The sequence below is a fragment of the Salarias fasciatus genome, chromosome 20 (genome assembly GCF_902148845.1).
Source record: "Salarias fasciatus chromosome 20, fSalaFa1.1, whole genome shotgun sequence".
NCBI lineage: Eukaryota > Metazoa > Chordata > Actinopteri > Blenniiformes > Blenniidae > Salarias > Salarias fasciatus.
In genome coordinates, this window is record NC_043764.1 from 29,437,280 (window position 1) to 29,463,740 (window position 26,461).

General features: G+C 45.8%; 3 protein-coding genes across 5 annotated transcripts in view; 1 reads left to right on the plus strand and 2 right to left on the minus strand.

The window, feature by feature from the left end:
* arhgap4b (Rho GTPase activating protein 4b) overlaps positions 1 to 6,927 on the minus strand; it is a 33,280-nt gene extending 26,353 nt beyond the window's left edge. Inside the window, exon 1 of one of the 3 annotated variants that reach the window (XM_030118232.1) lies at positions 6,780 to 6,927. The gene's annotated coding sequence lies outside the window, so the exon portion shown is untranslated. The remainder of the gene's footprint in view (positions 1 to 6,779) is intronic. The other 2 variants (XM_030118230.1, XM_030118231.1) reach the window with 2 other exon arrangements.
* Positions 6,928 to 10,406: 3,479 nt separating this feature from the next.
* Positions 10,407 to 12,784, minus strand: LOC115408219 (U8 snoRNA-decapping enzyme). The gene is made up of 4 exons (XM_030118856.1): positions 12,489 to 12,784; positions 12,335 to 12,375; positions 11,295 to 11,559; positions 10,407 to 11,218 (listed from the first exon to the last, which is right to left on the minus strand). Exons 1-4 carry the CDS (start codon positions 12,618 to 12,620, stop codon positions 10,973 to 10,975), a joined length of 684 nt encoding a protein of 227 aa, XP_029974716.1. The 5' UTR covers positions 12,621 to 12,784; the 3' UTR covers positions 10,407 to 10,972.
* Positions 12,785 to 16,236: 3,452 nt separating this feature from the next.
* Positions 16,237 to 22,356, plus strand: gss (glutathione synthetase). Its single transcript, XM_030118641.1, has 13 exons — positions 16,237 to 16,416; positions 17,913 to 18,054; positions 18,423 to 18,568; positions 18,797 to 18,872; positions 19,379 to 19,518; positions 19,636 to 19,752; positions 19,829 to 19,909; positions 20,163 to 20,240; positions 20,341 to 20,410; positions 20,563 to 20,757; positions 20,859 to 20,940; positions 21,121 to 21,310; positions 21,395 to 22,356. The coding sequence occupies exons 2-13, from the start codon at positions 17,923 to 17,925 to the stop codon at positions 21,516 to 21,518; spliced, it is 1,431 nt and encodes a 476-aa protein (XP_029974501.1). The 5' UTR covers positions 16,237 to 16,416; positions 17,913 to 17,922; the 3' UTR covers positions 21,519 to 22,356.
* The last annotated feature ends 4,105 nt before the right edge of the window (positions 22,357 to 26,461 follow it).

The window sequence follows — 26,461 nt, forward strand, 5'->3', positions numbered from 1 at the left end:
CTCTCTGAGACTGGACCACTCAAACCAGTGATGGGAGCTTCCTGGAGGTCAAATCTCACTCCCGGCTAAAATGACTGTGTTTAGTGTTGCAAGTCGCTCAAAATGCTTGTCTGAACAATATGCAGATTGTATGCAGATTGTGTTGCAATGTGTAGATTTTTTTGCATATTTGAGAGAAGATGGACAAAACTTATTAATAATTCTAAGACAGATAAAAGCAGCTTGAACGTTCACATTGCATTGTTCTCTGTGCACATGTGGTTGTAACAATAAAAACACACCGCCAACTAGTGGCCTGGCATGCAAACTGCTGTTTTCACTGTTTCGAGCAGATCATTCTCATGTCAGCGCAGTCTTGGGCTCCTGTGATACCAAGCAGTTTGATACATTTGCTTTGAAGTGCTTTTTTGGATAAATCTACCTTTGTTTGAAACCACTTGCAGCTGATATCAATTAAATGAATGAGCTTAATAGGAATAAAATCACTACTCTTCACAATTCCCAAAGATTTTCGAGACTGAATGACGCCAGATATGCTGAAATCACACAGCACAGAGTTTCATGACGGCTCTGATAGCAGATAAAAAAAAAAAAACCTCACAAATGTCTCTGTGGATGATCTCAGCTTCACGAGAGCGTAATATAACACTGCTGGACATTTCAGCTCACTTTCCGACACAGACTCATCCCTATATGTACTATACACCTGCATGATATATCGCAAATGAAAATTAGTGATAAGAAAATTGCAAAAGACTAAACTGCAGTTAAACATGTTTATATGCACTGTGCATGTCAACACATCAGATGAAGCTCTGCTGCCCTGGATTGTGTTGAAACTGCCTGTATTTCATGTAATTATTGTTTTATGCCTCGTGGCAACAGGTTAGAAGTCAGAAGCAAAACAAATCGGACAAGAATGTAAAAAAGAAAAAGAAACTATGAAAGTTGTGTCAGTGATTTCAGGTCAAAATAAAAAAAAAAAACTCACCAGAAAATGATTACAGAGTTAAAGTAACGTAAGTTTTTGAGTTTCTACCTTGAAAAATCAGTTGCAGAGCTGCTGTCTCTCTCTCTCCGCCCCACTTTCAGCTGCAGCATTAACCAGAGCTGTTGTCATAAGTCACAATTTCACTAAACTGCTGTTTACTGGAGGAGGAGCACTAATTAACCTGAAACTAATTCATTTCTCCTGAGAGCAACAAGACAGATCTCCACAGTAGTTGTGACGCATTAGCATAATTAAACAAGTATGAGCTTCTCTTTACAAGAGCTATCAGCTGCTGTTTACATGTTGGTAGGTTATTGCATTCTTTTTTTTTTTTTTACGTTTAAGCCACTTTTACATTTTTACATTTAGTGTGAAATTAATCGTGTTTTAATACGTAAAGGAAACAAATCAGACAGACAATAAAAAGTAACTCAATAGTTACTTTTCCACCACTTTTCAGTAATAACTTTCCATGGCACGACTAATAAATGCATGCCAGCAATGCATGTGTTCAAGCTCCACGCAGGCCGCCGCCTCAGGTTTCATCACACAACGTGAGATTCAGAGCGACCAAAGATTCGCTATGCAAGGTAGTCAAAATCCAAATTCATGGCATGGCGACAGTGTTTCTCATCGCGGGCGTCCGTCCAGAGTGCTGGCTCGTGCAGCAGCTGCCGTGGCGAACAGGAGCAGCATCACAGCGCCGTTCCTCAGCTTTCTGCCCCCTCGCTACCATCTGTGGAGAATTCGCTCCATACCTGCGAGTCTCAGCAGAAGTTTAGAGGAGCCGCCTAATCCTGGCTGGCATCGCAGCCAAAACACACACACAAACACACACACTCCCAGAAGGAGCGGCTTCAAGGCGGCACGCAACGTAAAGGAAAGTGAGGCCATGGGTGAGTTACCATTTACGGCACGAGCACTGAGGAGTGTTTTATTAGCACCTGGCAGCAGCACAGTCAACGCGCTATACACTCAGCATACCTTTTGGATTCTGGCACCGGAGCTAATAGCTGGAGCCACTTAGCATCAGACGAGGCAGCAGAATGGAAGCCAAAGGAGCATTAGCAGATTCAACCTGGAGGATTACTTTACAGGTAATGTTTGCAGAAGGCATACCTGCATGTCTGGGCGCCGGGTGAAAAAGTGAAGTGAAACAGTGTGACTTTCTCTGCTCACACTGGAGCTTTCTATAACGCCACTCTTCCTCTTTTCCAGAGTCCAACAGGATGTGCTGACATTTTTCTGTTAGAATTCACAATTTGGAGCACTTTAAACAAGTTTTAATAACGCCTACTGAATGAATTATTTCCAACTTTTGTTATTTTACAATCACATCACTACATTACAGAGATAAAACTATATTAAACATGAACACCTTAATATAACAGGAAGGAACATAGTTTTAATCAATTTTTTTTTATATTAAGAATTCACAAAATGTTGTTAATTAAAAAAAATACACTAAATACATTATTTTAGTAAGTTAATATTACTAAGCTAGCAAATGATCAATAACATTTTAGTTCATCAAAGACAAAACAATTTGAATTACATGAAAAATATTATATTTGAATTTAAAATATGATCTAAATTAAATTTCGAATCCATTACTGATTGCAAAAAACCAAAGACAATGTCATATTTAGAAATATTTGAATATATATTTTTCAGATATAGATGATAAATCATACCAAATTAATTAAAACAAAATCATTATTTAGAAATAAAAACATAATTTGAAAATCAAGAATTCCCCAGATATTAGGATCCATCCACCCTAGTCCATATGAGGTGGTGGCATTGCTCTCACGGTGGCAGTACGGAGAGCGATGAAGCCCAGATACCGTTCTCTGACGTCCTCCACCTCTTCTGCTCCCAGACTAAACCAGAGATATAATCTCTCCGGCGAGTCCTGGGCCGACGCCTCCCAGCCAGACCTGCCTTTAAAGCCTCTAATGGGAGGCGACCAGGGGGCGTCCTAATCAGATGAACCACCTCCACTGGCTCCTCTCTATGTGGAGGAGCAGCAGCTACGCTCTCCTGGATGGACGAACCGCTCACTCTATCAGAGAGATCTCATTGTTTCGATCATGACTTGAAGTTCACGGCCATAGGTGAGGGTGGGAGTGCAGACCGACCGGCAAACAGAGAGCTCAGCTCCTCTTCACCACAGCATCTCCAGGTGGATGACGCCACCTCCACTCGGAGAGGGCATGCCATCCCATCCCGAGGTACCGATCCACATCCCAGCCCCTTCACCCTCAGTACCAATCGGTCCCAGTGAGCGCTGGAGGCCCTCATGCTACGGAAGGCAGAGACGCCACCCTCAGCACCTCCACTTGATGCCTCCTGGCGTCGGCTGTGCCTCAACATCCTGTCAGCGAAAATCATGAAGAGGAGGTGTGACAAGTCCGACACGGCTCTCAGACCAGCCGTCCAAAGACCAGATGCCCTGCAGCAGTGGTTCCAGTACCCCATGCTCCCTGAGCGCCTCCCACTAGACATCTGGCTACACAGTCGCAGGCCTTCGTATCGTTCGTCCTGTATCTGAGGTTTGACTCAGAGTCTCCTTTCCAGTACTACCACATTTGTTGGGAAGTTAAGAAGTGTGACACTCTAATGGTTTATCCAAACAGTCTCAGGCCCTTCGTCTGCAGTCCAAAGGCATCGTACCAAAGGTCCATGCAGTTCCGTAGAGGTGTGCCAACCAGAACAGCCCAACAACACCCAGGGCCTTGACACCAAGGAGTTTTTTCACCTCACTGTTGAGCTCCACCAGGGAAATGGACGAGGACACCAAAGAGACATGTCCCCCAGGTTCAGAAGATCCTCAAAGGGTTCCTTTCACCGATGGAGGATGTCCTCATTCAGGGTAAGACGATGTCCTCTTTGCTGACCACAGCTTGAGAAAGATCCCTCTGGCCCCAGACCCTCTTTGAGACCAACCAAAGGACCCCCTCCATGGCCTCTACGAACTCGTCCCGCTCTACAGGTTTTACCGCCGCAGCCGGTAAAACTGCAGCCGCTCCAACCGGCCGATACCTGTGTGCTGAGTCCGGAGTCCCCTGAGCCAGACCTTAGGCCTCCTGGCTGCTGGTGCAGAGAAGCCTCGGGTCGCCGCCTTGACACTAATAATCCAAACATAATCTGACTAAACAAAGTCATTTTAACATACTGGACTGTAAAGACTTTCCTTGTACATTTATATCAGATTACTAATAAAAAAATGCCAATCTGTTTAAATATAAATTATTATATTTGAATCAAATTATTATAAATAAATATTACTATCAAGTCACTTATTATAAAAAGGCGAAGAAAAAAATTATTATGAAATAAAAACTAATTTTAATATTATTCACAAATTAAAAACATAGCGAAGCATTAAGAAATTTTAATAAAATAAATATTCAAAGCCTTAAAACATCAGTATTGTAGTTAAACGATAATGGTTATTAGTAATAGATCACTGATACAAGAATAAACTAGATTATATTATGAAATATTAGAATACTGCTAGAGTTCAGTATAACTCAAAATAACAAATTGTGATTCACATGAACACAATTATCAGAAAATTTAAAACATATTCATTTGAAATCAAAATTATGCTATAATTGCAAAAATTATGCTTTAACAATTATAAACTCTTCATAATAAATGTATTTAGCAGCCCATGCTTTTCTGCAAACACGGGAGGTGTGTGACCCTGAACTGAACTGTTTGAAGTTTCACTCAAATAACAGCAACAGCTTATAGACAAACCGCGACAGACTCGATGCACTGCCTTGTGCACCTTCTTTCTGCATGTGCAAGTTTAGCTGATGTTAATCAGACACATCGACGCTTCCTGTTGGCAGAAAGACGCTCCAGTCGTTCTGAAACGCGTGAAGTGAGAGGAAGACGGCGGCCGCTCAGCGCTGTTGAAGATCACTGTGGAGCTGCACGGCTGCACTCTACACAACAGAAAACCTAAAACAGTCAACTGGGAGTCCCTTAGCACCAGCGCTGCGCTTCCTGAGATTCAATGGGGCCTACAATCTAACAAGTTTGATCTGCAAATTCAGAAACATCTCCTAACCACAGCCTGGTACGTGCTGTCGTACCACACCGTGCCACAGGGTGGTGTCATGAGCTCCTCTGCCACTCTTTCTACCTGTAATGTTAGAGCAGAAGAAGAGGAAGCAGCAGGAGAATGTCCCGACGGTTGGCAAGCGCTTTAACGAGGAAACAGCCAACAGAAAACTGCTTGAAGTCGGGAGGGAGTGCGATTCCCTGCTGCCACTTCCATCCTTCATCCTGGGCCTTTGAGCAACACATTTTCAAAAACTCTTTTGTCGATTCTTGAAGATTTTCATCTCAGAACTCTAATGGACATCGCAGAATGAGACGAAAACACTCTGTGAGCAGAAACACTTTTACATTACTCACTATCTCCAGATCCTAGTGTAATATGATTTCCCATCTACTTATTTGGATCAATTAGTATAGCGGGTTCTCTTTCAGTTGTGGTGTTGCCGGTTCAATCCTATATTTCCCCTTGCCCATATATCAGTGCTCTTGAGCAGCACACACCTAAAATAAAGGACCATTAAAGTGCAGCGTCTGTTTAGGTTCTGGCTTCCAGAGTGAGGTTCTCAACACTCTCTGGGGCCCACCATCACCATGTAGCAACAGTCGCACGTCGGGTTAAGTCCTGACATGAGGTGCGAGGGACCTCGGTTTGAATCCCACTTGCAGCTTGCAGGGCATCCAGTTCAAAACCTCGTCTGGACCCATCCTTTATTCATGTCTATCAGAATACCCTTCACAGCACAGAGGAGCATCAGCAAGTTTTTAAAGATATCGTCCAGCAAGTTGACGCTACAGCACATCGAAGTCTGGGACTCCTGAAATGGACGGTCACAATAATGCAAAGACAACAAAAACAAAAAAAAAATGCCAGAACAATTTCTGTTGGATTTCCAAATCAAAGTTGTTTCCGCCGCTTTCATGCTCACTTTTATAATCCACACTTGTAAAAATACTCTTAATTATCATGACAAGCACTGTGATTTTTCAGATGGTTACATCTCTACTGCACACATATGTGCTTCTGACAACAAGGAAAGGGGGGGGGGGTTCTTTCTCTTTTTTCTCTTTGCCAAGGCTGCTCAGTCACATTACCGTCACAATCTTTGCTGTTGCTCCGTACAAAAAACGAGCGCAACAAAGGCAACGCTACTTTGCAGATGCCTCTGAGAGGCTTGTTTATCAAGAGGCGCTTTAACAACATAATGTGAATTAGCTGTCAGTACAAGTGTAGTTGATAAGGGATGGAGGGGTGGGGGTGAGGGGGTGAGGGGGGTGAGGGGGGGGGGGATTAAGGTTTCCACCGCTCTGACAGCACTGGACTGTTGTGTTATATTTACCAAGGCTGTAAATCAACCCCCCATATGGTCAAGGCAGTGTAGCAGGGCTCTCTCTCTCACACACTCACAATGGCCCCATAAACACCCCAGCGTAATTACACAAGCATGTAAACACACGCGCACTCACACTCACACACACACACACACACACACAGCATCAACAGTGAAAATGGTGCACGCGTATTACATAATTCATACACTCCATTTGTCCACTTACAGAAAGCCAAGAGAGGCCGTGTCCATTTATAAATACACATAAAAAGAGCAAACTATATATACAAACACACACACACACTCACACACACACTGTCATGCACACAAGAGACACACACAGGTTGTTGTTGTTCCACGAGCAGCATGACAGGCGTACATACCTCACTTTGTGGTCCTCCTCTGTCTCTTTCTGTCTGTTCCTCAGCTTTTCATCCTGTTACAAACACACACACACACACACACACACATACACACACACACAGTGAGCAGTGTGTGTTTGAATCTGACAGATTCCTCTCAGCTCAGTACTCTCCTCCCTCTCTCTCTCATTTCTGAGGGACACACACTCAAAACACAGCCCTCCCCTTCCTCCAGCCTTTCTTTCTTGCTTCCTCTCTCTCTCTCTCTCGCTCTCTCTCTCTCTAAGCCCCGCCCCCTCAGCTTCCCCCTCTCTCTCTCCTCTCCTCTCCTCTGGGCGGCTATAAATACCGCTGCTTCTATGAATATACCGTCTTTCTCCCTCAGCATCCCTCGCTCGCGCAATCCCTCCATCCGTCCCTCCATCCATGCATGCATCCATCCACTCGTGCATGCGCCCCCCCCCCCGCCCCCACGCACTGCCCTCCCCCTCCATCCGTCCATCCATCCATCCCTCCATCCGCCCTCCCTCCTTCGCGCGCTAAATGTTTTTCTGATGACCTTGTATTATTCGCCCTCAACAACCGCCACCGTCACATGACAGCGTGCACGCGCACCGGAGAGGCGCGTAAACACGCGCGCACGCGGGCGGCAGCAGACACGTCTCGCGCGCTTCCTGTTTGAGAGCACGGTGCTGCGCAGACAGACGGACCCCGTCAAAACCCGCACAGATCATTAAAAACAGAAAAAGAAGAAGAAGAAGAAGAAGCGTGCGTGGCGCGCAGGGCGGAAGCCACGCGCTTTATTAGGCGCACCTGTTCCACTACTGACAAACAGCCAATCCCATGGCAGCAGTGTGTTTCTGCACGAGAGCTCCCATGGAAAGACATGTCTGGGGACAAGAACACCGCAGAGGATGGAATCACTTCAGGGTCTCTTCTGAAACACTCACAGGAAGCCGGACCGCTCCAGCATCACCACCGACTGTTAGAGTCAAACACTTTGACTTGAGTTCTGCACAAAATGAATAAAGTAAAAACTACAATCAAATTCTTCCTGGAAAAACGATCAAGAAGAGTAGAAAGTGTAATCAGGTCTCCATTAAAAAAATAGGACTGAATATTTAGAAAATAAAAAAGCAAATAACATCCATACGTATTAGAATGTGGCAATCAAAAATATAGTCATGGCTCATATTGTAATGTTTTATTGTGGGCTATTTTGAATGTAATGAAGTAATAAAATGGAAATAAAAGGAACCTACAATTAAGAAAGTTGCCCATATCTATCATGATATAAAGATTTTTCCATCTGCTATGCCTCATCAGCAAACTGCAATAAAAGAAATCTCTTATTACCAAGAAATGCACTCCTTGTTGTGCATTGCCAATCTTTTTGATGCTACTTCAATATTAAGCAACTGATACTAAAACGACCTATGTGTTTACATCGGTTTACATTTTTACACTGAATTCCAGATCAAGATGATAAAATTATTTTTACAGTCACAACTGTTGATATTTACTAATACTGTGAATTCTTGCGTGGCTCAAAACATCAGTGTAAATAAATAATGCTGCATTATGAGAAAATCAAAAGAAATGTACTTACCTTTACGCTGTGGGGTAACAAAACTTTTTAAATACATATATTTCTATATTCTATGAGGACATTAATGGCTTTCAGATCATTGCTGCAGGGTTTAGCTGATTTTTAAAAAATAACTCTTTATTCTACACACATGCATACAAACCGTATCATAAGAGTTTGGAGGGTTTTGTCTGAATATGCAATCATTAAAATGACAAGTTACTAACTTAACAAAAGTAATGTACCAGATTACATTTAGTTACTTTTGGATTACTTTAATCTAATAATAAAGACAAAGGTAAAGGAGAAGTGTTGCCAGTAAAAACCCAAAGTGTTCTTAAATCAGGTGTCAGTATAATGAATTTAGAAAAGGGAAAAAATAAAACCACGAGCTTCTAAATGAGCTTTCTGAGTGAAGGTTGCTGAACAAAGGAGGAGGATAGAACACAATCACAAATTCAAATGTCAGTCTGGAGTCAGGTTTGAAGGGACGATGCAGGTCTCTGGTCCCGGTCAGTGATCAGGGTCTCTGGTCCCGGTCAGTGATCTGGGTTTCTGGTCTCAGTCCATGTTCACGGTTCAGGCAATTTCAAAAACCACTTGAAGGTGATGGTCTCTACAGCAGCAGAAGACCGCTCTGGAGGTCCCTGGTGTCGGCTGAGAACAGGAAACAGAGACTCTCCAAAGACAGCATCCGCCCATCCGTCCATCCATCCGTCCATCTCCTTCACCCTGCTCAGGGTCACAGGGTTCAGGAGCTGAGCCAGTTCATCATGGTCTCCAGTCCACCACAGGACAGACCCCGAGAGACACAGTGGGTTTTGCACTTCCTGGAAATTTAAGTCACCAATCATCCTCAAAGCACCATAGCTGGAGGAACCCCCCCCCCCCCACACACACACACACACACACACACACTATGAGGCCATGGGGACACCTGCTCCACCTGCAGATCTTCCACGTGCCGCCCCACAGCCGCAATACGTTCCCTCAGCTACGATATGACCGCACTGCAGGGGGCATGTCAGTGTCCCCTCATCAGCACCCTTCACAAACCTCTCTAACAGAAAACCCATCTTTGACTGTCAGAAGACCAAACCTGCGTTTTTTGTCGCAGCGCAGCGACGTAAACCGTAGCGCATTAGGACTGATTCATCTGCAACAACAAAAACATAAAACAGTGGGGGGGGGGGGGGGGGGGGGGGGTTGTGCGCTTTCAGTACAGTAGGTATCAAAATCGCTCGGCTCGGTATTTTGTGCCGGCGATATCGTCTGAGAATGGGCTCCGGAACATCTGGAGCAGGCGCGTTATGCACACCCAGGGTGCAGTTAAACAGAATCAAATCTGCGCCCTCAGGCTGGATAACGTGTCACGGACGTAATTAATCTGTGGATTGCACCAGCGCTGCCGTACAATAACTTTACAAATGAAGGGGGGGGGGGGGGGGGGGGGGGAATGCAAGCAGCAGAAAGACGGACAAAGAGATGAGCAGGACTGAGAGGAAGACGCGTCTCTCTGTGGCAGCTATAGAAAGCCACAGGGCGTCTGTGTCATGCCATAAAAGCTGGGACGTTTCCTCTGCAGCTCTGTGAGGGAAAGAACAGCCTGGTTCAGAAAGCAAGACGTTCTCCAGGCTCCTGTTTCTAGACTCAGATCCAGAGCAGCTTTCAGCTCCTCGCCTGTGGAACCGGACCTCCCACTCTCTTCTTCAGAGTGTAAACCTGACTCCGATCCAGAATCTGAAAACTGGTTAAATACACGAAAGAAGTATTTTGCATGTGGAAAAGCTGCGATGTGGTCTAAAAATCTGGAACCAGCTTCTTCACATGAAAGATGAACGGTAATCAGGCCTTTGTTGGCACGTCTTCACACTTCTGGCACATTTATCATGAAGGGACTTTGTCATTTATATTCCACAGTGTTATGTCTGAAAAGCATGCATAGATTAAAAATAATATACATTTTCTTTTTTTATGCCGTGTCTGTTTCTTCCTGGGATGCGAGGGAAAGAGAGAGGGAGCGAAAGGACGTCGTTCTTCAGTGTTATCTTTTTTTACTGTTTTTGTTATTGTATTTTGTAAATATGAAAATGCTCCATCTAAAATAATGAATAAGCACAGCTTCTCAGATCAAATGTTTGACATTTGATTTTTTAAAAAAATGATCAAAATAAATAAAAACTGTTTCCTCCTGCAGAACAGAATTTTGGCAAACTGAATGTTTTCACTGTTAAACTCTCATGGGATGCTTTTTTTTTTTTTTTTTAAACGTTGTGTGAGTCATGTGGGAGCCTTTGGTTAGAATTTAAAATGTCACCATCAGAACGGGTTTGATCACAGCGGCATATAAATGCAACTTATAATTGAATTTATTTTTTCCGTTGAAAGAAAAAGAAAAAACAGCAACGTGACGGTTCAAAGGAGTCCAGACGACGGGGATGTGGAGGGTGTGATGGAACGTGTGAATAACCATTTCCATAATGTTTGGCCCAAAACTGTTTGATGCACAGTTTGCAATTATGAGTCACGAGCTCAGAGTCAGCAGGACTGTGTGTGTGTGTGTGTGTGTGTGTGTGGGATTAAGTGTGCCACTGCTTGCAGAGACTCGGACTGCACCGGCAGTGTTTCAGAGCAGCGGCCCCCGCCCCTCCACGGCGGCGGCGGCCGCCCGTAGGTCCCGGGTCGTGCGCGCCTGGCCGCTCAGGGCGTGCGCGAGCGCCCTGTGCAGCTCGTGCGGCGTGACCAGGTTCAGGCGCAGCATGGAGTCCAGCAGCTGGGAGCGGGCGTTGCCGATGAAGGCGTGCGACAGGAAGGGCCCGAGGCCGCCGCCGGCCTTCAGGGCGTAGACCGGGACTCTGACCATCCCCAGGACCTGCGGGGGGGGCGGGAGAGGGCTGGTGAACCGAGCAAGGCGTCCGCCACATCTGTTAACTCGAGGACGTCAATACCTCATGTCCATGGTCTGCCGCCGTGGATACGGCCGCGAGCTCCACCTCCCTGATCTGCTCCTCCGTCAGTTTCTTCACATAGAAGTGAAGGATGAGGGAGGAGGAGGAGGAGGAGGAGGAGGAGGAGGAGGAGGAGGAGGGCGAAGCGGGGGCGTAGCGAGCCTCCACATGATGCTCCTCAGATATGGGTAAGGCCAGGCCCAGCTCCTCGGACAGCTCCCTGGTCAGCCCCGCCTCCAGGGTCTCCTCCTGCGGGTCCACGAACCTGAAAGGCGGAGCCATCAGAGGTCCACGTCAGACAGCGCCCTCCTGAGGCGCCAGGCGCCGGAACGCTTCAGGCCAATGAGCGCCGAGGAGCAGAACTGGTTCACAGAAGCAGCTCTTTGAGCGGTCAGCATCCTGTGGCTATGGCCGTCGTCACCTTCATGCAGATCCTGCTGACTCAGCATTTTCCTGTCTCTCCAGTGTTTTTCCAACATTCTGTTTTTGTGCTTCTACTCAAGCAAAGGCCCGACAGACGCCCCAGGAAATGATTGACGCATATGGTTAATTTCATAAAGAAAACTACATGAATTCTCCTGCTATTTTCCAGACATTCTTTCAGCTGAAGAGATTATTTAACTGAGTCGGAGCTGTGCCATCATCCAGCCACTGCACCTTCACATGGACGTGAAAACCAGCTCATACTGGAGCGTGCTGGACACAGTCGGTCTGAAAGGAGGACACAGCTGCCCGTCCTGACCACTGCTCCCATTTGCTGACAAAGACTTGCTTTGTTTGGGAAAATGTCACCATGATTCTGGAGACTGGTCTTGGTGCCTTGTTACATAACTCCCTTGTGTTGGCGAATGATGCAGCGCAGACTCTGGCAGCGATCTGCAGTAAATCACAGACACCAAGTGGTCCGTGTTCAAGGGAATAGTGATGAGGCCGGTTTTAAAGGGCGCGCTGATGCGGGTTCTGAGCTGGAGACGCCGGGATGATCTGCGAAGGAGGCATACCTGTGCAAGGATGAGACGAGAGCAGCGTGAAAGACTCACCCGCCAGGGAAACCCAGCAGGCCGTCAAAACGCATCTGCATCTGTGGGAAGTGGCAGAATCTGTCACACACACACACACACACACTGGTGCACAGGCCTGAGCTGTTACCCAGACACAGCAGAATGCATGCTTCCACACACACTCTGCACTCACCAGGATGACATGCTTGATGGGTTTCCTCCCAAAGAGTCGGGCGTCCGTGTCGCAGTAGAGCATCACATGACAGGCATGCCTGCAGCCCTCGCAGGCCAAGGCCTCCTCCCTCGACAGATGTCCACTCGCCATCCACCAGGCTGCACACAGACAGGAATGAGGAATCAGGACGCAGCTCAGCTCTCTCTGCAGCTCAGCCGCTGGCCTCCTGCCATGTGCTGCCAGACAAACTGCTCCTTCCTGTTCCCTCTTCCTGCCTCAGACCACACTGTGACCTCCTGACCAGAGGAGCAGGATCCACATGGAGGAAGCAGGCAGGAAGCTCCCAGGAAGAGCTGTAGAGAAAGGCTTCAGCTCCCTCTGCTGGTGTGGAGGTGGAGGGGATCTGAACTGAAGATCAGCACTTCCTGTCTGGTATGAGCGGAGAGCTACTGCTATAAAACCTTCAGCCACACAATGTAAAGTTACAGTTTTTATATTCTCCATCAAGCCTTGAAAAACAAAAAGGCTGAAAACTCTCACACAGAAGCACAAAACGACAATAATAAAGTATGAAATGAGGGGAAGAGGGATTTAAATTCAACATCACATGACAACAATTATAAGACAAAAATATGAGAGATTGCACTCAAACTTCAGACACAAAATTATTCAAACTAAAAAAGAGCAAAATTAGCTTTAATCTTAAAATTACAAACCATTTGTAGTTTTTTTTTTTTTTTTTTAATGTTTCATTTCCCCTCTGGGTGTCTGCATTGTGCTGCGTTTTCCACAAATTGACGTTGTTTTATGTTTCATGTTAGAGGGCTTATGAACAAATGAGTAAAATCTGAGTTTTTTTCTCTTATGGACAATAAAGGGCAACAAATTGATTTTTTTTTATGTGCTTTACTTTATGAAAAGAAATGTAGTAAGTTATTACATGAGATAAAAGAGGCATCACTGAAAGCAGGAATGTCCTGACTGATGTGAAATGCATTGCATAAACATGTTTGACATAATGTCTGTTCAAGGGAACTATTAAATCTCTGCCCCGTACATGAGTGTAAAGCTGACTTAATGACACAAAGCCAGATTTTATTGATGAGAAAAGGTGAATAAAAGTAATGACACAGACTAATCACAAAGAAGAGATAAAAGGAATACGTTGAATATTCAATCATTAAATAAAGTGAATTCAAAAGATGCCCAACAAACACTCTCAGCATGAAAATGAACATAAATTGTACGTTGCTCCATAAATAAAACTTTCAACTTTCAGCAGTCTATACATTTGAGCAAAAGCATCATATAAAAAAGTGTATATTTCAATAATCCTTTGTCATTGATTAACACAGTACGGTGGTGCTATCTATTAAAAGCGCCGTCCCAGTTCTCACTACTGAGCGTTCCGGGCGGAACCTTCTCTTCCCCCTCAGTGGTATTACATGTGGGCGCACGGGGGCGCAACAATCCAGAAGAGTAGACCGACACGCTGATACTGCAGCTGGACCTTTGGAAGATTCAGGTGATCCAAATCAGAGTGAAAAGTGATAAATAAAGTAATGGAGCTTTGAAGCATTGAAGTTGGACACACTAATGTAAAAAAAAAAGAAAGAAAAAAAAGAAGAAATAATTTCACCACGACACATTTCCCTATTTCTGTCACCTCACCAAGCTTTGTGTTTGTATTCTAAAGTGTGCATGAAAAGTAAAGTCAAAACATCATGTTAAAACACTGGATTGAAGGGAAGAGTGTGCTGGTTCAAATCCTGCACGCAGGTGGAAGCAGATGCAGCATGAAATCTATCCAAGTGCATTTTGCAAGTTTTCTTGCAATGACATCTTTAACCATTATTGACTGAAGACATTTTGGAGTTCATTCTCGATAAAATTACTCGATAACATTTGAAATTGAAAAAAAAAAGAAAACCAAGGTTGTAGTTAAACATTACAATTTCCATTCGACATATAACTTTCGAGAAACGAGTAACACGTACCAAAAACCAAATATACACAAACTTCACAGAGTTTCCAGGACAGCTGTGCCCTGGTTGGTAGAACATCTCCTGCTGTCCACATGTTGAAGTGTCCTTGAGCAAGACTCTGAACCCCAAAGTTATCCCCAATGGATGGATGCTTGCATTCTTGCATGGCAACATTTATTTATTTTAGGTTGATCGTGGTTTTGAGTAGAAACTTATCTAATGTTATCTGAAAATGTGAAATGCGTTGGATTGTCAGATGCAAATTTATTTAGGATAAAATAGTGTTTAAAAGCTCAACAAAGTCATCAACACTGACTTGCTATGTTTAAATGAGATCCACTTCATCCTTGTAGCACTCTACATGGTAATGTCTGTTAAATGTTGCCACTCCAATTGACTCAGTTGACCCCTGAACTGCAGAAAAGTTGTTTGAAGGATCAGCCAGAAAGATATTTTGCTGAATAATTTGCAGTGAAATGACTTGATAACTGTGAATGTCAATGAAAGCAACATCAGCTGGCATTAGCGGCATCCTGCAGGCAGCACAGCGAGGAGCCTGGACACTGACAGCACAGAAAGTGAAACCTGAATTCATGTGGGTGTGACGGGACTGCTGTCGCCTGCCCGGCAGGGTTTTTCTTTCTCTCTGAACTGTGAGCCAAAGGGTGTGGAGGAGAAGAGGAGAAGTCGGTTTTATGTGTGATTTCACTGTCTGATAAAGTGAGGTGGTATTTCTGATTTGGACCACAAACCGTTGAAGAACCAACGATCCCAAGGAATCTTAAACGATATTTTGTGTGAAATTACTGCATTAGTTGTTCTTTGTTTTTACAAGATGTTTGCACGTATGTCACAATTTCTTTGCTGTCATTCCTGCTGTTGTGATTTAAATGGTTGTATCTCAACTTGGACATATTGCACATGAGGCACATGTTTCTCTTGAGGCAACTATAAAAAGGAAAAGGAAACCAAAGACTGGAGCAAATCTTTCATAAGATGAGTTTAATGGAGAAATGGGACATGCTTTAGAAGCTAACTGAAGTTGGACCACAAAACAGCTACAGAGATTAAAAATGTATAAAGTGACAGACTTGAAGGAGGGATGCAGTCAACCTAAACGTGTCCTTGCTCTCAATGGTGTGTGTCAATGCTTTGTCATCCTAAAACCTGTGAATGTGTCTTTCTCTTTAGACATATCAGGATGATGTTTCTACAGTTTATTTAGGTGAAGATTTATTCCAACATAGCTGAGTAAAAATTTTACTCGAAGTTTAATACCCATGCCAACATGTTATATAATAATACATTTTATTTGAAGGCTCCTTTTTTTTGGCACCACACAAATATTTTCAGGCATCTTGTGTGTTTGTGTATGAGGCAGGGAAATAAATTCAAATTAACTATCAATCCGTTTCTTCACTGAATAACAAAACATTTTAATGTGTTAAAATTCGAAAGGTTATGGATATTCTAGCTGGGGGCCGCATGGTAGACCCATCCAAGATGGCGGCCGTGTAGCGTCACACTGAAACGATGCACTCGGCATTCAGTTTGTCCATTGACAGGTGAGTCTGCTGTATCATTCTCACTCAGCACTTTCCCAGCGGCCCACATTGAGATTTGCGCTTCCGGTTCGGTGACGTCAGGCGCACTGATTGGCTACTCAGCGGAGGGCCTACCCTTCCACCAATAGCAAACCTGAACAGAACAGATCAGCCCAATCACAGGGGGCTTCTGCTCTGGTGGGCGGGACTTAAAGCGGATCCAATGTTGTGGGCGTCTGTGTTGATTAACCACAGGGCGCCCCAGGACCGACAGCCCCATTCCGTGAGCTCCACTTTGCATTCCTTAAGACGGTTGAAGCGACGTATAACACCTGTCTGGAGGCGTGTGAGTTTGAAGCGACGAGCTGAGTTTCTGCTGCGGGAGTCCGCCGTGTAACACGCCTGAGACTGCCGGAGGTGAGTCCCTGCAGCCAGTACAGAGCAGACAGCTTCCACTCCACTCACTCTCTAAATGTGCCAGTTGTGAGTATGTTTCTGTTGCTTCAGTAAAGCCTCTTAGTAAAGTAAAGTGAGAGAGCCGAAAGGTGTTCATTCCTTAATGTCATAACTGAAAAAAGTCAATTTTTTATTATTTTTCAAGTAATGTTTCTGTTTTGAAACATTAACAACAGAGAGCATCATGACAGGTCTGAGTGAAACTTGTTTTCTACAGTTTAAATCTTGTAAATCTGTGGGATTGATTTTAAAACCCATCCATGGAGTCATGAAGAAGACTGCCCCAGAGGATAAAACCACATGAACCCTAGCAGGTAAAACTACAGTAGATGGTTCTGGATTGGAGCAGGTTCATTCAAATATATGAGGAAAGGCACAAGAAGCAGAGAGGAAGTAAAACAAAGTTCATTCAAGAAGCTTCTCAAAGAACATCTGGAAAGTGGGCTGAACGTGGCTCAAAGCTCTGAGTCCCACCGTGGCTCAGAGGACCTGAATCAGTCCTTTATTTAAAGTCCTACAGTTTGTAGGGAGAGGTGCAGAGTCTGTGATCCACGGATCCACAGGGTCTGTCAGGAGGTTTTAGAGCATGTCAGGATTTTACCAGAAGAGAAGAAGGAGCTTTATTTACCTGAACCCTGCAGACAGACCGTGCTGCTTTCAGGAGGAAGACCAGAGACATGAATGCCATAAATCAAACTCAAAGCTGAGCTTCATAACGTGTCAGCACGCACCGATCGTCTCAAAACCACACTGCACTGATACAGGACATCATGCTGAACTACACATTAAAATCCTCTGTTTTCACACATAAAATGACTGGATATTTTGAGTTAATATGTATTGTATGAACCTCAAGACAATGAATATATACTATGCGTCTTCTGTCATCATTGGAAAATATGTGAATGTTTTACTGGTGGTGTTAAATAACTAAAGTGAAACTTAAATTGCAAGCAGATGGGATTTTCTGTTTTCAAATCACTTTCATTTAAACTGTGTGCACAGTTATGATAAAGACAGTTGTATTTTTGACTGTTTTTATCTGCAGTGACACATTTCAAGTAAAGTGCCTTTCAGGAAATCAAGGCCACTGTACAACCAAATAAGAAACAACAGATAAAATCCAGGTATTTCTTAACAACCACGGTTCCCCGGGCCAGTCCTACATATGAAAAATCTCACATGTTTATTTTCTTCTAATGTGGAAAAAAAATAGTGAAGTGAACATTTACACTAAACATTTCTAATACACTTCAGTCCAGTAAACACATCTATGCAGCTTCAAGTTAAACAATATCAATAAAAATGATGATGTGATAAAAATACTCATTTTGAGTTGATGGGAAATGAAGAGAGGGGATTCAGAAGGCTGAATAATAAACAGTCACTCCGCTTTGCTCAGGGGCAGAGGGGAGGAGGAGTCAGGAAGCTAAAGCCGGACTCTGCCTTGCTTCCAGGTGAGCCGTCATGGCCCAGGGGATCCCAGACGAGGTGATGATGAACGCCGCGCTGATCAGAGAGCTGGCAGACGTGGCGAAAGACGCGGCGCTGGTGCACGGCATCTTAATGAGGATCCAGGAGACGCCCAACTCCTCTGAGGTGCGCTCGCCGCTACACCCCCTGCTGTGAGGACGACGGCGCCGTGCAGTGCTCACACACACTTTAGATTTTGAACCCATGACCCTCAGACTGTGAGGTCAGAGTACGAACCACTACACCGCCGTACGACCTGATGAATGCTCCAGGTGTAATCTCGTGACAGGATCCTCCTGGATCTTTCTGGCTGCTGTCCGCTCAGTCACGTCAGGAATCCGCCCGGCTCCAGGCACGGATTTAAGGAATGTTTGGCCCCGAACCTGAATTTTCATTCCTCACATTCCCGCCCATTGTTTGGTTTGTGGATGAATGGACTGGTTTTATTTTCTGTCAGCATTCGCCTGTGGTAACGTGCGCGTGTTGTTTTTCAGCTGGTGACCTACGCGCCGTTCACGCTCTTCCCCACGCCCGTGCCCCGGTCCCTGTTCCTCCAGGCGCTGGCGGTCCAGACTCACTACAACACTCTGGTGGACCGGGTCTGCCAGGACGTGGACTTCCTGCAGGACGCCTTGGCGAGGCAGGTTAACGCTCCAAGCAGCACGACGGGAAATCAACTTCACCGTTCTACCAGATACTCAACAAAAACTGTCATTTGCTTCAGTCTTGAGTATCGGCCTGTTCCCTCAGTCCAGTCCTGTTCTGTTCCCTCTGCAGTATTTTACTCCATCCCAGCAGTCGGCGGTGATTCGTCTTCGTTATGAGTCGTTTCTGTTAGGATCGTAACACGGTTGCTTTTTGTTCACAGCACCATCGCAGTGGACGATTTCACTGCCAGACTGTTCAGGATCCACCAACAGGTCCTCAAAGAAGGACGATCTCAGGTACGCCTCCCTCTTTCCAACTCGCTTTCATCAGTCACACTTCCTCTGGTTGTGTGACTGATGATTAAGACATGACTAACATATCAAACATGACCGATCATAGCAGGCTCCTTGATGGGGAGATAATTACGGTTGTCCTGATGCCATGGCTGATGGGTGTGTCACTCGGAATCTTTTCACTGTCTTGAGAACCATAAAATGGATTTATTGGTGAGCTGCTCCTCGTCCTCAGTGCAGCGGCTCCAAACAAAAAGCGCAACAAATACAAGCAAATAATGGCAGTCAGAATGTATTTTGTAAGGCTTTAAAACAACAAAATGTAGATTACATGGAAAGGCGTAGAATGAAGCACAGCTCCTGATACGACACTGAGGCATCTGAGCTTCAGCTTTCCGTTCTTTAACTTGTGAATTTGCTCGGTTCACGAGGATAAATGTTGTGGAGTTTTCCTGGTGTCTAAAGCAAAGTGGCGTGACCGTTCTTCTCGCCGCGGCTCTCCTCACCAGTCCGTGACGTTGGGGCTCAATCGGTCGGACTACATGCTGGACCAGGGAGAGGACGGGACGCCGTCTCTCAAGCAAATCGAGATCAACACTTTCGCCGCCAGTTTTGGAGGCCTGTCGTCTCGCACGCCGGACGTACACAGGTCAGTCACCGAAGCTCCGCCTCTTTAACCCGCTCTCTTCAGCCTGGAAAGGCATCGTCACAAAGTGAAACTGACGTGACGGTAATGGGACCCGCGTTCGTCCGTGTCGATCCACAGACATGTCCTGAAGGCGGCCGGCAGGCTGGAGGAGAGCCAGCGCGTCCTGGACAACAATCCCGCCGCCGGCCTGGCCAGAGCCATCGCCACCGCCTGGGAGCTCTACGGCTCAGACAGGTGAGCCTGACGGGTCAGGAGGGTTGAAAGGTCAATGCTGGCCTTCAGTGTGCTTCAGGAGTGGTTCTCGTTACAGAGCCGTCGTCATGTTCCTGGTGGAAGAAACACAAAGGAACATCTTCGACCAGCGATACATCGAGTATGAGCTGTGGAAGAGGTACGAGTCTCCAGGGAACCACCCTCACATCACCACATCCTGCGCTCTGATAGGTTCCAGGCTCTTTTCATTAGTCAGTGAAGTATTTCAGGCAGTAGTGTTGGAAAAATAATTATTTTATCAAATACAGACAGAAATTTGGTCACTGTGTCAGTGTGAAATAAGACTGAACTATATTGAACAAAATCCATTATTAATATCAAGGAGCTCCTCATCCGTACAACAAATTGAGTCTTCACCTCCTGCGTTTCAGAAACATTCACACCATCAGACGCCGGTTTGACGACGTCTATAAAACCGGGTCTCTTGATCAGGACAAGAGGCTGTTTGTGTGAGTCTGCTGTCCGTCACACACACACACACACACATCACTGTTGTATTTGGTGCGTGTGTATCCCGGGTGGGTGTGAATTGTGTTCCTGTTGTTTCAGTGACGGGAAGGAAGTGGCGGTGGTGTACTTCAGGAACGGCTACATGCCTCAGAACTACACCTCTGAGCAGGTGGGCGCCGCTTTCTGTCCGGCTGATCTTAGGGATTGTTGAAGAGGAGCAGGCGTGACGCTTAGATATGTAGTCTGTTTGGTGGCCAACAGGCTGAAGCAGTGTGTGTTGCTGTGATTACTGGGTGACTGAGAGGGGGCTGTGCTCTGCAGACGTGGGAGGCTCGTCTGATGATGGAGCGCTCGCTGGCGGCGAAGTGTCCGGACATCAGCACTCACCTGGCGGGAACCAAGAAGGTCCAGCAGGTCCTGGCCAGACCGGGGGTCCTGGAGCGCTTCTTCCCCGGCCAGCCCGAGGTGGTGGAGCAGGTCCGAGCCACGTTCGCCGGCCTCTACACTCTGGACATGGTGAGGAGCTCAAACCGGGTCCGGCTCGAAGACGTGTCCAGAAACGGTGAAAGTAGGAGATGGCGTCTCATTTTCCTGGGTTTGTTTGTGTTTTTCCTCAGGGCGCGGAAGGTGATAAGACGGTGGAGATGGCTCTGGCTTCTCCGGACCGGTTCGTCCTGAAACCTCAGAGAGAAGGAGGAGGTATGGAGACGGCCACCTTTAGACATACTTTGTTTTGAATGTATAAGTCTACAAGTTACCATCTGAAGCTCCCTGTTCATGCACTGAATTGAACACATTGCGTCTCTGTTGTGCCCCTTGAGAAACATGAGCTGTAACGCAGAACTGTGGGTTTAAAGACTGCTGCCGTCCTGTGTTCAGGGAACAACATCTACGGCTCGGAGATCTGCCAGGTCCTGGAGGGCGTGAAGCACAGCTCCGAGCGGACGGCCTACATCCTGATGGACAAGATCCGGCCGGCTCCGGTTCAGAACTACCTGCTAAGACGAGACGCGCCTCTGAGAATCAGTAACTGCCTCAGTGAGCTGGGCGTCTTCGGAGTGTATGTAAGGTGAGAAAGTCATTCCCGCCGTCACTTTGGATCCCTGCCTTTCACACTCCAGAAATGAATTCATTGAACTGTGCTTTCCTGCAGGAAAGGTGAGTCCATGGTGATGAACGAGTGCGTGGGCCACCTGCTGAGGACCAAGAGCTCGGAGCACGAGGACGGCGGCGTGGCGGCGGGAGTGGCCGTGCTGGACAACCCCCTGCTCGTCTGACGCCAGCAGCTGGCTGTGAACGGTCTGCCTCATGCAGCACGAGTCCCGATTCAGCCGCAGCCTGCAGCACGGTGAACGGACTCCAACGCGGTTTACACTGACAATCACTTCCACACACACTCACACACACCAGTGGAGGCGGCTGCCATGCACTCCACTGAGAACAGTTTAGGGTCCAGTGTCTTGCTCAAGGACATGTAGACAGGGCGATATGGGGAGTTGAACCAACTATCAGTCACAAACATCTTTGTATTTTGACAGTATTTTCTCATTTTCAGGTTTTCTACGTATATTTGTGGTTTTCAAATGATACTTGGGGAATATAGGACTTTTATTTTAAAATGAGGATTTAGTGCAGTTCTGGGTGACTGCTATGAAATGTGCGTATGCACGCACACACACACACACGCACACGCACACGCACACGCACACACGTACAGCCCGGTTAAAATGCTTGAGGGAGACCTAACATGTACGCTGAAGTTTATGCAAACAATAGTTTTTAGTAAAACTGAAAATATCGAAAACTTTTCATTCCTGATTTCTGTTGTTTATTGTGAAGCCTTGGGGAGGGATACAGTGCCATCTTGTGGTGTTTATAAGAAACTACAATACATGAAACGGTTGCTGGACTGATTTTCTCATCTTTTTCTTCATCCTTCAGAGTTCTCAGAGACGCTCTGCCCTCATGGTGTATCAATGTTTTACCTCCTGTCTTGTGTTTATATGGCTCAGGGCTGCAGTGATAAATGTATTTTAGATACTCTATAGATTTCACAGTGGTCAAATAACCTCTACAAAAACATTGAAAATAAAAACTAAGTGACCTTCACCTGCATCACGCTGTTCATCTTGTCTTTCTACCTTTTGGAGAATTTTGATGGGGAAAAAAGTTTCTCTGCTACAAGTTGAAATGCAGTGCACTGAAAAAAGTGCATTTTTATGCAAATCATTTAAACTCTGGCTTTTGTATTTGTGAATTGATTGGAGAGTTAGAAATCGAAGAAGCTCAGTGTAGATCCTCCGTCAGTCTAAACCAGATCAGGTTGGTTTTTTTCAGGGTTTCCCTCAGTGCTTTATAGGCCTGGCGGGCCGCCAGGCTTTTCTTCTTATCAAAAATTAATTTAAAACTAAGGATTCCGCATAATGTAATAAGATGTGTTTAATATCTGCAGGGGCAGTGACCCCTTGTGGACGCAATCCTTCGTTTCCCTCGGGGGTTACAAGGTGAGCAGCTGGCTGGAGCACAAATAATAGTCCGCAAAAGAACGGATCAGTGTTTAAGAACTGCCCTCTTCGGCTGACAAACTGTGATTAAAATGCAAAGAGCAGAGAGCGTGTACATTTTTCTGAAGCTGTCTTGATATTTTGGAATGTTTTTTCGGGTCATTTTCACAGTTACGAGGTGACTTTATTTAATACAAACCAGAAAATACATGGAGGCGCTTCTTTATTTATTGTTATTACGCAAAGGCTCGTACAACACGGCAGGAGCTGGCGCGTATGATGTTTAGAAGAGGTGAGTTTTTCGTTTTATGTCCACTTCATTACGTCCAAAAGTAGTTACGTTCTGCTAACATTTTTCTCACTTGCTATTGCGAATTCTGAACGCATTCTCGCCACCTACACCGGAGGTTAGCTCCGTCAGTGTCTCACTAGGACCCCATAGCTGCCCGAACGGGATGCCCGACTAAAAATTACATTATATACACTTTTGTACTCAATTTCGTGTCCCTGTTACATCCAAAAAAATGCGTCTCTTCTGTACTACATTACTCTATATAAATCCGAAAAGTAAGACAGCTATCTTTGTAACAATATTTTCTCATCCTATAAAGTCATAGCTGCAAAAATAGAGAAAAAACTTTGTGAAAATCAGCAATTTACAATTTGACCTTTTTGTAACAAAATGGTGCAGTTTAGTGTGGAGTGAGCCATATACCTCTTCAGCCTGAGTGCCCTGTTTTTCTACCTTGATCATGTTTGCACTTTTTTATTTTTGTTAATTTATTTTACTTTTAAATGTGAACAGCAATGGCTTGTTTTAAGATTCACTAGGATTTAACTTAGGTGAAAACATTTTATATTTATTTTAATTAAATTTTTTTTGTTTGTTAAAACTTTATTTTAAGATTGTGTCTTTCTGTGAGACTCTGCATTTAAGTAATGTTAATAAATGCTGACAACACAAAGTAGTCATAATTTCAACATTTCTGTCAACTTTTAGCTTTTTTTTTTCCATACTGTAAATTAAAAAAAAGGGGAAAAAAATCTGTTGCGGTAATCCTGACCTTGGGAAGAAAGACCAGACAGATCGAAGCCTGAGAGTTTGAGTCAGCCGAGCCGCCGTCCATCGGTCACACTGCTCTCTCTCACTCTGCACTGCCGTCGCCGGCGTGCAGCATGTTGTGAAGCAGCAAGGGAGGACGGAACGGATTCAATGAAGAGGAAGGCTGCCGGCTGCAGTGAAGCACCGACGCAAAGTGTGACTGAATAAAGCAACACGGTTCACTGAACACAGGACCGCCGGCCGTCAATACCGGAGAGCCAATCAGAGAGCAGCTGACTGAAAGCTTGATCAAGACACCGGCCAGAGTCCAGCAGGACCACACCTCTACCAACTGATCTTCCACTTCCTGTTTCCAAAATCACCCAAACCGCTTCCAGAAGGAGACGGCCCCATCGCAGGGAGCTGACTGGGGGTCAAGGGTCGTGCTCAGGGACCAACATGGAGCATCTTTGATTCTCTGAACCTGGAGGAGTACGCTACACCTGTAAGCTCCAACATCAAGCAAAGCTCAGACACCATCACCACCGACAAACACATCGACTGCATGTCAGAAAAAAACCCTGGACGAACAGAGAGGTCACGACCTCTGACAGAAAGAAACTCCACCTTGAGGTCGCAGTCAGGGAGAACCTGAGCAGCAGGCAGAGGAGGAAAAGAGGCATTTAAAGGGAGGAATGAAGGAAGAAAGACCTGTTTTCAACTGAGTAATTTAATTAAAACCACTGAATATGTGAAAACAGGGAGGTTCATCTAGTTTTATTTCTGGTGAAAGATCAGTGTTTAAGCGGAGTGTTAAAAAAAAACAGTGAAACAATAAGTACAGAACTAAAACCCTTCTATGAACAGCTGGGATAAAGTTACTGTTTTAACTCAAAGGTCATTCATAAATGTGCCTGTTCTTCAACATTTGCCAGCACTAACTGTTACATGATACATCTCATTAAAACTGATGATAGACGGGTGAATTGCTGTTTTTTACATTATCTCAAAGCACAAATTCAGACCAAGTTCAAATAAGTCTGCATAAAGATTCACTGTTGAAGAGTTTTTTCTGGAAGGTTCTCTGAAGGGTTGCGGTGCGATTCCTCTCTGAATCAGGTTTAATGACGGAGGTGTGTTGTGCGGACTGCACCGCCCCCTGGAGGTGAGTTTGTGACTGCATTAGAGCACCAGTTTATTCTGGAATTACCTCTCATTGGCGTCTAATTCAGATTTTTCTTTCTGCACGAGATCTTGTATTCGTTTAATCTTCACTGTTTATGGCGTCAAAATCAGTCAAAAACGAGACTCAGTGGACGGCAGCTGATGAGGACTTGCCAATAAGCGATCAATCAAAAATCACTGGATCCTAAATCCATAACCGACCCAAACCTCCGTCACAGAGCTCATTTTAAACATCCATGGCCTTCTTGGTGCCGCGATGCCTCCATGTATATGTGGTGTTTGACCCGACAGCCTCTGCTCTGGTGTGAAGTCTCCCTGAGGAGCTTATATCTGTGAGAGAGAAAGAAAACAGGGCTCGCTCGTCCCAACGCCGACAAGACGCCACTTCCTGTCTGGTGCGAGAAACTCTGCAGGGCGCCGTCAACTTGATGAGAACAGTTAAGAGAACACAGGCTGGTTGCACTGCCTCGTTCAGGAGGAGCAGGCCTCCAGGGTGGGGGGGTGGGGGGGCGTCCGGCGCTGCTTCCTGCTGCTCCAGCATCCCTGAGTCACGGCGGCACACAAACATCGACGGGCGGTCACAGCTGGACGCAGAAGGTGGAGCTTCCCCCTCCAGCCTCCTCCGGACACTCCTCCTCCCCTCCTCTTCTCTCCGCAGCGCCGTCCACATCTGTTTATCTGTCAGCGTGCATCACCCTCTCCACTTCCTGCCTTCCTCTGCAGCAGGAGCCTCAGCGGGGCATCTGGGGACTCGCTGTGCCATTCAGCTAAAAACCCAACCCCCCCACCACTCCCAGCAGACGCTGCTTTCTTCCTTAAATAGATGAGATGTAAAGCCAGGTTTACACTTGCACGATTCTTTTGCACTCATTGCCACGAATCGAGTCGCAAACCACCCGTAAAGTGGCGTGAAGCGCGCGTAAACCCATCGGGACTGCGTGCCATGTCGGGACGAGAATTTTGAAATGTTCAAAATTTTGGCCATGACAAAATATCGCGACCAGGCCGTGAACTGTGCGCCAACTGTCTGTGAATGCCTCGTGAACTCGTCGGGACAATGCGGGAGGATATGTGCCAATCGTGGCATGGCACGCGCTGCCACGCACTGCAACGAATAGTTCACGACGAGTTCACGAGTAGTTCATGACATGTTTGCGAATTTGTGCGCGTCGCACCAGGCCGTGCCTTCCCATTCCACGAGCAGTTCACGGCTTGTCCACGTACTTCACGAGCAGTTCATGACCAATGCACGAGCAGTTTACGACAACTTCACGCACATCATGAGCAGTTTATGACCAGTTCACGAGCAGTTTACGGCAATCACGAGCAGTTCCGGACGTCGCGGTGCTGGTCTACAAATGGGCCTTCCTGGTCACTGCTCGCCGTTTCAGAGATCGCAAGAGAAGAGAGAAGATGTCACAAGAGGATACCCAACAGAGAATGCCAGAGGCTGACGGGCCAGAGACCGGAGAGAGAGACGATTTTGTGG

Coding starts and splice junctions, on each gene's coding strand:
- gss (XM_030118641.1), top strand. CDS start 17,923: ATGGCCCAGGGGATCCCAGACGAGGTGATGATGAACGCCGCGCTGATC. Junction 20,411..20,562: donor AGAACTACACCTCTGAGCAG/GTGGGCGCCGCT, acceptor TGTGCTCTGCAG/ACGTGGGAGGCTCGTCTGAT. Junction 20,941..21,120: donor ACCTCAGAGAGAAGGAGGAG/GTATGGAGACGG, acceptor TCCTGTGTTCAG/GGAACAACATCTACGGCTCG.
- LOC115408219 (XM_030118856.1), bottom strand. CDS start 12,620: ATGGCGAGTGGACATCTGTCGAGGGAGGAGGCCTTGGCCTGCGAGGGC. Junction 12,376..12,488: donor CCATCAAGCATGTCATCCTG/GTGAGTGCAGAG, acceptor CACTTCCCACAG/ATGCAGATGCGTTTTGACGG. Junction 11,219..11,294: donor CGGCAGACCATGGACATGAG/GTATTGACGTCC, acceptor CCCCCCCCGCAG/GTCCTGGGGATGGTCAGAGT.